We start from the raw sequence: 10,720 nt of genomic DNA on the forward strand, positions 1-10,720 counted from the left end.
ACTCAATTTAGGCTGAGCTGATTCATATGACTGAAAATATCACAATATAATGTCTGGTAGCAACAACAAAATTTATTGCAAATTCTTCGATTTGTCATTTTAGTGAATTGAAATTCAATACTTTGGCTCATGTTTGTCCACTATTGTCACATCGAAAGGCATTTTACGAACCAATCAATTTATAAAATTATTCAAGATATTGCACCGAGCATTTCGGATTCGATATTTATGTGTAATTGAAAAAACAAATGTTTCACGAATCGTTCCAATTTTAACTGATGAAGGTCTATGTTTCACTTTTAACGCTTTAAACTCTCATGAAATTTATACGGAAATGTAAGTTTTATGTAAATCTATGCGAAAGTTCTGATTTCAATAATATTGTTTGTCAAGAGAATGACATCGGATATGATGATTGTGAATCAAAATCCGAATGCTTCATCATACTGGAGTCTACAGAATGGGTATTCACACCAATCTAATGATGGAAATTATCCATGAGAGTGAGCATCATTGCAGTGGTGTATTCAGTCAAGGATTTAAAGTAACTTTATCAACACCTGGCGAAGCATTACAAACATCAAGAAAATATTTTCGATTGCCCCTTTCCCATGTTAATTCGATTCATATTGTACCCGAGATAACCATAACTACTGAAAAATTACGTAATTTCAAGCCGTCACAACGAAAATGTTTCTACTCGTATAGCTCTTCGGAGCGTCAATTGTATTTCTTAAAAATATACACACAAATCAATTGTGAAGAGGAGTGTTTGGCAAATTTTACCAAGAATTTGTGTAGATGCGTGAAATTTTATTGTTATGAATTTCATATTTATATCATAGGAGAGATGAGTACAAAAATTTGTGGAACAGCAAGGATACAGTGCTTAGAAGCAGCACAAAAGAAACTGCAAACCCCATTGAACGGACGGGTCTTTCGTAATGGATGCAATTGTATGCTAACTTGTACATTTATCAAATATAAAGCGCGTTTTAATCGGAGTCCAATTAATTCATGGGACTATAATGAACGTGGAAGAAAATGGAAATAGTAAGATGGTTAATTCACATATCAGTAAGTATCATTTTCAAATTCAATCTTTTCGAGTTTAGTAGGCATGCAACACTTGTTGGTTTCGCATTTGAAAAGGATTTGATGAAGACAGACAAAATTATTGAAACGTATACAATTGTGGATTCTTTGGCTGTTTGTCGTGGTTTGCTTGGATTATTCATGCGCATTAAGCATCATTGAACTGATTTTTTACGCCACACTTCGGCTTTTCTGGAGACTGCGTCAAAATCGACAAATTGCTGTGACACCACTTGCTTCAACGAGTAATCGGAACCGTATCTAATGCAATTTGAACAAAACCAATCCGTCGAAACACGACACATGACCAAACGAGTCATTTAATGAAGCAAAACCGTTGAATTTCGTGTGATTTCAAGTGCTTGTGAAATTTGTGACTATTTTTAATCCAATTTTTGTAAAGAATTTGGCGAACAGACCTTAGCTCGAGCTATTTTACAAACAAAATATCAAATTACAAAGCATAAGATTACACTAATAGAAAATCAATGTTCGCCAATTCAAAGTTCATTTGCATATTCAACAGCTACTAACGAGTATTTTGACAATCAGTGGTGATCGGCAGCACTACTTTCACATGTGGTTCACATTAAGATTTTCTTATAAGATTTGTTTTTCAAATTGTTTGGTTTTCAAATGGTTCAAGTTTTCTTATCTGCATCGACAACAAACAAAACAACAATTTATAATCAGTTCACAGTCATTTCCGTGGATTTTTGGTTAGTTTATTTTATCGGTTTTCTTCACAAATCTGTTTAACGAAAAAATTTGAGATATATTCTTTACACTTATATCTTCATATGACTATTTTCGTTTATTTTTTTTTCTCAACTGTACTTAAAATTTAAATAAATCACGCAAGCAGGCTGTGTCACAGTCTCGTTATCACTAGATTCCCCTCTTACTTTTTCCCATTCTTTTTAACTCTCACTCGCTATCTCTCTTCGCAGGTCTTCTTCAGTAGAGCCTCTAAAAAATCTCGCTGTCATAATAAACCAATGGGCAATTCTTCGCGGCAATCACTTGATACGCATTTTCGATACCAACTTTATTCCAAATATCTTTGCTACGATCGTTCCACACATGTATCACCGTTGAATTTTCGCATAATTTAAGCGCTTTGTTCAAATCCTCTGGTTCAAAGTAAAGCGTGTAATTTGACCATGAAATTGGATAAAATGTCTCTTTCGGTTGGATTTTAGCACCTTGACAACGATTTGGTGTCCATAACGTTCGATTCGGTGTTGAGCAAATCTCTTCAAGTATATGTGTCAACATTTGTGGCCCATTTCCAATGAAAGAATCGCCATTGAAATTTTTCATTATCTCACTGAAATTTAAAGAAAATAATCATTTTTGCATTTATTTTTGTGTAAATCTAATGAGGAAACGACTATTTTTTAGATCTTATCTCGAAACAGTTGTTGCCATCGCAAGATGATGTTCACCAACAGCACACCAAAATACTACATTTGACATTCGAAAATTTTAAAAACAACTTCCGTTTTGTAACGCTTATCAACAAACAACGACAACAACTGAACACGAGTAATTTGGTTGTTAGGGTCTGATTGTGTTTGGTCAAATTAATAAAAAAAGTTACCCAAAAAATCTTTGACTGATTTCCCTCCCAACGCCATGATTGTTTAAATGCATAACCGCACCGTTTATCACTGTCGCCCAGTCGTCTCCGATGAAATTCTCACCCAATTCGTCAATATTTTTCTGCACAATCACATCCAAATCCATGTGATAGCCACCGTATCTGTATAGTGTCATCGCTCTGACGATATCGCTCATATGTTCGTATAAAAACATCGAATCAAATAGTTTGCTGGATGTTAACCAACTAGAAATTGGTGTATCAGAGGAGTAACGCCATATGTTCATATTTCGTACGTGTATATTCGAATACACTTGAAGTTTATTGTAGAATTGTGGTAACTCTTTTTTTGTTTCAATGACACCAACTGGACTAGCAAATATCACAAATATATCACGATCGGGATTATGACGGGCGGCCGACTCTACTGCACACGCCTCTCTGAAATAAAAGTTATTTTTATTTCAAATAATTATTGAATTTTCGTTGAAAATCGGCCGGATTTGGAACAAAAAATTGACACTCTAGTCAGCCAGGTATTTTGTGACGTTTTTAAGGTTAAAATGTATCACCGAATATCATGAATTCCAAATTAATCAAAAATTGTTGACTTTTCAATGTAAATCAACTGTGGTGTCTCGGAGGCTGACTTATCCATGCTTTTTTTTACATTGACGGTCATGGCATTCATTGTAATTCAATGATTTTGTTAAAATTAAAAAAAAATCACTTACTTTGCGTTCAATTTAACGATGCCGGTTTTCGAGCATGTTGTCTGATGAAAAAAAATTGTTTTGCCTGGTTTCGGTTGTATTTTTGCGTCCAAAATGTCATCAAAATACCGAATTCCATTGTCTTTATTCCCCGGTGACTTATAACAATCACTAATATTTTCAAAGCGTTGTGGTTTCGGTGTGAAATCATCCGTTTCATTCGGAGTGTATTCCGTTTTCTTCAAAACACTTGAATCCGTAAATATGGTAATGATAATTACCAAAACGATTGCCAGCAATAGTAAATAACGTAAATAATGTGAACGATGTGCAGTCATTTTGCCGATGCGAAAAACTTAAACGAGAATTGAAACAAAAAAAATTTTTGTGATTGCTGCCAAATTATCATAACAAAAACATTGTCAACTTATCGCTAGCACATACTTACTCATACTGACATCAAACACAAAAAAAAAAAAAAAATATTAACGAAACGAGTTTTTGTGTTGTTCAAAATGTATGGGAATAAATTAGCATGGAGTCTTTTATCACGGACTATATTCCGATGTGAGTCTAACATGTATACGATAATTTTTGTTTCTCTCGACGATACTACGCTGCGTTGTTTCTTTGATAAAAATGAACCAAATTTATTATTCATTTGGGTATTTAATGAGAACTTTTCAACACAAACACACACCAATGACGTCTGTATGTGTAATAGGAGTACAGTTTTGAAATTTCTCCACCAGTTGAATTAGTAGAGCTGGTATATTCTGCGATACAATTTTATGACAGAACAAACAATAAACGTCGATGCAAGTGAATTCTTTATTCACGAATTTTCTGTTTATTCGAATGAATGTGTTTACAGTAAAATGGCGCTTATTCAGCAGTATTCTCACCGTAAAACAAACGCGAACGAAGTTCTTGTAGAAATGAGTCATTTTATATGGAAATACACTTGACACGATCATTTTCTTGTATACTTTTTGTTCGTTCATTCGTCGTTTTACTGTATTTTACAGATTATTCAAATGAATTTATAACGAATAACTGTCTTCATTTCAATGATCGAGTAAAGATAAGCCTGTCTTAAATTCTGACCTCACCAATCATGGTTTTGTTTTGATTTTATTTTTAAATAAGTCTGAGAATTTTTACTTTTTTGATTCCATGCAAAATACGAATTAACATGATTAATAAAACGTCAGAGCTGTTGTAGACACGGCGGAGGTGCGGGTGGTTTTGTTATAAATGCTGCTCTTTTTTTGTATTGAGGTGCGGCACTCGTCGATTGATCTATTTCATGGAATACACCGGGGACATGCGGTATGCGGTCGAAAACATCAATACGAACAGCTTTTGTCCTACGATTTTTGTGAAATGGTTTTTTATAAAATCACCGCAAAATATTTTTTGGATATATGAGGTACTTTGATAGCTACGTTTTCATTTTTGGTCAACAAAAGAACCATTTTGAATGAAATGGTGCTTTATTCACTTTATATTTTATTTACATCCAAAAAGAGCTCCAAACTTCAACAGTGGCTAGGTCCTGATGATTTGCATTCATTTTAAGTCACTGTAAAGTGTAAATAATATGAAAAAGTTAAGTCTGAAAGGGGTGTATGGTTGAACGCAAAAATGTGTCGGACCAAACGGTGGTTCACATTGGTTCAAAGTCGTAGAACAAAACTTGTTTGTGTTTATATCATATATATCGGTGTATTTCACGAAAATGAAGCAACTGACCCACCCTAATATTAGGAAATTCAATATTATTGAATAAGTGTGGAAACTCATTAATACCCACACTTCTCCGGTGCTAATAACAGCTCTGTTAAAGACTCTAAAATATGCTGACATTTTGAGCTTCTTGAGAAAATGATGAAATATTTTGTTTTCATTTCGATCAGAAACCGGTTTGTTCTAATGAATTTGGAAATCAATCTTCTTTACATCATTCGCCATTGATTTATCAATCATTTGTACAAATAACCGGTGTTTATTTCATTTTCTCTTTCGTTTTAAATTTTAAAAGGGAGCATAGGTCAATCTTCAGCCGCTTCTAAGATTTCTTCCTATAGGGTTTTTTGGGAACGTAGATGCATATATGCTTTCAAATAAAATTGCAATAATATAATTTCAAATTGGACGTAGTGAGCATTCGTTAAAAACAGGTGTTTTCTTCAATTTGGAGTCGTGTCCATCGTCGAAAGATTTTTTAAAAAAATTCCAAGTTATTTTTGTTCTGACCTTCAGACACGTATCCAAATAAAAAAGAAATCGAATGATTGCAGGCATTTGTGGACCGACTCAATTCCACGTCTTCATATCTTCTTATTGAATAATAAAAAGATTTTGACGCAGAATTTTATTTACAAAATGTCTGTACAAATAATCTGTAATTGACGAACAATTCCGCAGGAGGTTATTTTTTGTAAAAAAATTCAATATGTTCTATGTTTGCTATTGAATCTCGACTTTGGAAGGTCAGACACAAATAGATTCGAAGATATGCAAAATCTTGTTCTCGAAATGAATTTGATTGAAGTCGACTGATTAAAAATAAATCCGGTGCAATTTCGGAATATTTTAAATCATGAATTAAAATTTTATTTGAACAAATGTTTCCTCCGTCGTAGAATTTGTCACAATAAAGCAATTCCGGGCATTTCGTCCAGAGGGGTTTTCAAACATATGTTTTTATTTTAGTGGAGTGCATTCGCAATATGGAATTTGACCGAAATTCATGTGGTGAAAATGAACATTTTCATATTTCCACAGCATAGATGATATGGTAGCAGATTTTTGTTGATGTATTTAAATCAATCCCTTGTGGAAATATTTCGACTTCATAGTTGACTAAAAATTGGCTAATTTGGGACAAAAATGGCTGATATTTCGGCCAGTTTAAGTTAACTATAAGTGACTATATGCGTCTTCGTGTAATTTGAGTTGAGAAATGTCGATTGTGATCATAGTTAACTACGGTTAACTATGAGTATATGAAATTGACTTTTGTCAACTATGTTGACTATAATCACTTTTAGTTAACTCTGAAACATAACCGACTATAGTCGATTTCAATCATCTATTGGTAATTTTAACCGAATAAAAGTGATTAAAATTGACTTAATTCATAGTCAGTCAGTCATTTTTTCCACAAGGGATATAAATGAAATTGTATACGAATCAAAAGAATCAACAATCGAATTAGAACCAAAAACACGAAAATATTTGCTCAAATGGTGTTAGATGAAAATATTGAACAAAATGGGTTCAATACGTAATCGATTTTAGTCCCAAAATCGTATAAATATCGTGAGAACTTTGAGCAAAACCATCAGTCAAGTTGATGAAGAATTTAATCAGTTTTTTCTTCCGTTTACAGACAAAAGTAGAAATTATTTATGCGATTTGGACACCTAAACAATTCTTCGACTAGAATACCGAAAAACTGATGCATTTTTCAAAAAAAGAAAAACAATACACTTATTGATTGAGATTTAACGGTGCTAAAACAAACCAAACGATGAAGAACCACTTTTGAATGTTAAGTTAACATTGTTAACCTTCAATTTGGTCAAATCTTATCGCAGAAGAATTGAAGATCTATTATTGAACAGATTATTCCTCATATTTAAAAAAAAAATACATATTTATTCATCACTTCACCCAATGTGAAGTTTTTATTCCCGATTGCCGGAGTTTCTCAAGATTTACATTGCTTTTACGTTGTGTACGCGCTTAAGTAAGCTACATCGAAATGTTGGTTCTCTTTTAGTTTTGATGATTGCTTGTTTTTAATTGAGTTTTTTCATTTCGCTTTGAATCCAACTGACGGACTGATAGACACTAGCAAAAACATCTGGAATTCCTAGTGCACACTGTAAAATAATCGAAATTGAATCAGAAGACTTACATTCACTTTAGTTCAGAAAAACTTCATAGCAGCTAATAGACCATTATGAAAGTAATTGCACTTAAATAAAGTTTTTATACAGCTTCATTAAAAACTACTCACTGGTGCCACCCATGATACAGCGCCAATCAATTCACCATTATGACCAACCAATGGACCTCCTGAATCGCCCTGGCTACATAAAAAAATATTGACTATTATCGATTAACTCAAGCTATTTTTGCATTTCATAAATCTATTCGTATCGATTGTCCACATTGCAAATTCAATTGGATTTATGTGGACGAGAAAGAAAATAATTTTTCAATAATTTTGCAAACACTTACTGAGCCCAAACCAGAAACTATAAACATTTTCCTCTTGTCGATGGCATCGTTGGTTGGTAGTGCAATTGGTTGAATGTTATTTGAGAAAATAATTTGTTCGGCTGTACACAGTATTGAAATATCATTCTTTGCTTCACCTTTATTATCGTATGCTGGATGATTGATGATATGTGAAAATCTAATATATACACCATCATCGTAACTTTTCACAGTTCCAATAATTCCTAGTAGATCAATTGCACTAGAATATTCTGTGCAATGTGCAGTGGTCAAAACGAAGCGATCGCTTATAATCGCTCCGCCACACCAGTGATAATCTTGATGCCAAAAATTGCGTCGGATTGAAACATAATATGGAAATGGTCCTTGCTCTGTATCTTCGCCACAAGGTATACAGGGAAATCTGTCGATTTTTTTTTGGGTCCATATTATATCGGCCACAATACATACCGAACAAAGTGTTAAAATGTATAAATTTATCATCGTCTTCATGTTACGTTTCTCAGTGATTTTATACTCTAGACAATTATATTCCGAATAATTTTAATAGATTGTTTCAGAACGGACAGTTACAAATTGATTCGAACTTATGCAAAATCTTGTTGTCAATTAAACGTGAATGCGCGCTGGGCGTATCATTTATCTAAAATGGATTTGATCAAAACCGAATGATTAAAAATGAGTCGAGTGCAATTTAATTTAGACAAATGTTTTCTCTGTCAACATGCGTCAACCTTACAATTTATTTAAATTGTATTCGGCACACATGGTGGCAAACAAATTGATGTGTAGAATTTGTCAAAATAAAACAATTCCAGGTAATTCGTTCAGTATTCAATAGACTAGCCCCCAAAACACAAAAGTTCTTATTTTTCGGTCTTACCTAAGGGGAGAATCACAAAAGAAAAGAATTAATTTAAAATAATCGACAAATAATCGTAAAACAATCAATAATAATAAGTAAGTAATTTTTAAGTGATTTGCCCCGTTGGATATTTTTCCATATGGTATGTAGATAAAGTGTGTAAAGTTTCATGCCGATAGCTCATCGCTACATGGTGCCGCAAAAGCTCGGTAAATCATTATGTGAATTTCTTGAAAAATGAAGTTTTTGGTTAATATAAATACAACTTTGCACAACCACATCGACTCAAAATGAACGGTAGTCATCATTTTTGACAATAAACTTACTACTGGAGAAGTTTCAATCGATCTGGATGAAAATAAAACACATTTCCATTCAAAATTTTCGATGTTTTGATCAAAATTGAATGTGTGGTACCAAAGGTTTGGTATATACCCATTTGAATGCTTCGTATAACTTGAAGATTATTTAATAAAATTGAATGATAATGCCACCGACAAAATTCGAACTTTTGTGTTTTGGGGACCAGTCTAATGGTAAATAATGTGTGAGTTGATAAAATAAATGAAATTAATGATATTTAACACACTTTTATAGCTGAAAAGAGAATGAATAAAAAAGGATTTTGGTATTGCTCCTTTCATACATTTTAGAAAGAGATCTTTTATTTTATCAAATTATTTCTTTATTATCGAGATATAATTGTTGTCTGGAAGATATATTGTCTCATCGTTTTATTGGCAACGCGTCTTTAACATTTTATTAGACACAAGACAACATATCCCGTGTGCAAAAAAGTGAGCTGGCTGGCTGAAACCAACTGAAAATGAATTTGCTAACTGTTTAAAAAGTATTTATATGATTTTAAACAGACGAATAATTGTGACGTACGTTAGATGTGATTGAAGTTGATTCGAGTTAGTTTTCGGCAACGTCCTATTAAATTAGCTAACTGACTAGTCGGTCACATAGCTCTTGGCCAGGAGTCCAAGTCAATTGAAAAGTGAAGACTTTTTTTAAGTCATCAAGTTTTGGAGTAGGAGAAATTATTTCGATTTGGTATGGTTTTTGGTCGAGAGAAACTCGTTCGATTAATAGTGCAAAGATCGACGATCAGTCACTTTTTTGCACACGGGACATTTTTTGCAAAAAAACCGTTGCTCACATCAAGAACAGATTCAAGGCTAATGGAGAACGACCTCACTGAGAATTCCAGACTCATTTTTATAACTTTATAGATACAACTCTTGATGATCACAAAAAACAAGTATTCCCTATCTTGTTTGGGCCAAAATGTAAAGAGTAAAAGGGCACTTCACCAAAACAAATCATACAAAGTCCATCACATTTTTTACTCATTGCATTCATTCAATGAAAATAGTCTATGACATGCCGACTTTAGACACCATGACAAATATTTACCAAATATGTATTTTGCGTACAAGTAATTTTTAAAATTATGCATTTGGAATGTTTTCGAGAAAAATGTTGTATCAAAAAGACTTGGAAAAATGTCTAATCGGGGCAAGACCGACAAAATGTTAACTTTTGTGTTTTAGGGGTCAGTCTAGTATTCAAACTTTATGTTCAACATACAATATTTGCTTCTTTTTTCACCTCAGAATCCTATTTTTCGCAAACAAATCGAATAAAAAAGTGTATTGGCGGATGCTTAAATTGTTTTTATTTTGTTACAAATTGGCAAAACAACAAATTTTAATGCTTAGTCATCTGACATCATTGTATGTTTCCATTCAAACGACATCCTCAATATAATGGTATCTGAAAAATTCATGCGATATAAATAAATTTTCGAAAAATGTGCTTAAATTATGCTTAATTCAAAAAGAATTTCATCACTTTTGTGTATTCTTCAACCCAATACTGTTCTAAATCGATTGAAAACTCTCACTTTGAGCACTTTTTTTGTACGTAGGCGACTATTTAAGTTTCTTCAATATGTATGTTTTAGTATTGCCCGATGCAAACCATTGTCATATTCGTTAAGTTTAACATTTTGTAGCATAAACGTTCTCAGAACGTTTTGTCATTCGATCGTTATTTGTATTGTTTACCGTAACATGTAAATTGCGTCTCAGCCAAAAAATGAATTTTACTCGTGAAAATTTTCGAGCGATTATTTTTTTCCACTTTCGATTGGGTGTATCACAACAACCGTGTTTTGATCAA

At 33.0% G+C, this 10,720-nt stretch overlaps 2 protein-coding genes across 2 annotated transcripts; one reads left to right on the forward strand and one right to left on the reverse strand.

The window, feature by feature from the left end:
• The first annotated feature begins 460 nt into the window (after window positions 1-460).
• Window positions 461-1,391, forward strand: LOC116346150 (pickpocket protein 28-like). The gene is made up of 2 exons (XM_031776080.1): window positions 461-1,053; window positions 1,116-1,391. Exons 1-2 carry the CDS (start codon window positions 461-463, stop codon window positions 1,255-1,257), a joined length of 735 nt encoding a protein of 244 aa, XP_031631940.1. The 3' UTR covers window positions 1,258-1,391.
• Window positions 1,392-1,781: 390 nt separating this feature from the next.
• On the reverse strand, window positions 1,782-4,248 carry LOC116346147 (lactosylceramide 4-alpha-galactosyltransferase-like). Its single transcript, XM_031776076.1, has 4 exons — window positions 3,860-4,248; window positions 3,433-3,766; window positions 2,699-3,139; window positions 1,782-2,425 (listed from the first exon to the last, which is right to left on the reverse strand). Exons 1-4 carry the CDS (start codon window positions 3,861-3,863, stop codon window positions 2,065-2,067), a joined length of 1,140 nt encoding a protein of 379 aa, XP_031631936.1. The 5' UTR covers window positions 3,864-4,248; the 3' UTR covers window positions 1,782-2,064.
• Between the last annotated feature and the right edge of the window lie 6,472 nt (window positions 4,249-10,720).

This window comes from Contarinia nasturtii, unplaced genomic scaffold, assembly GCF_009176525.2.
Source record: "Contarinia nasturtii isolate CC-2019 unplaced genomic scaffold, AAFC_CNas_1.1 Cnas_scaffold_1435, whole genome shotgun sequence".
Lineage (NCBI taxonomy): Eukaryota > Metazoa > Arthropoda > Insecta > Diptera > Cecidomyiidae > Contarinia > Contarinia nasturtii.

What these genes read in the sequence shown, in the direction of transcription:
- LOC116346150 (XM_031776080.1), top strand. Translation starts at nt 461, where the DNA reads ATGGGTATTCACACCAATCTAATGATGGAAATTATCCATGAGAGTGAG. An exon ending in CGTGGAAGAAAATGGAAATA is followed by an intron (nt 1,054 to 1,115) that starts GTAAGATGGTTA and finishes TTTCGAGTTTAG; the next exon opens with TAGGCATGCAACACTTGTTG.
- LOC116346147 (XM_031776076.1), bottom strand. An exon ending in ATCGTTAAATTGAACGCAAA is followed by an intron (nt 3,140 to 3,432) that starts GTAAGTGATTTT and finishes CTTTTATTTCAG; the next exon opens with AGAGGCGTGTGCAGTAGAGT. An exon ending in ATCAGTCAAAGATTTTTTGG is followed by an intron (nt 2,426 to 2,698) that starts GTAACTTTTTTT and finishes TTTAAATTTCAG; the next exon opens with TGAGATAATGAAAAATTTCA.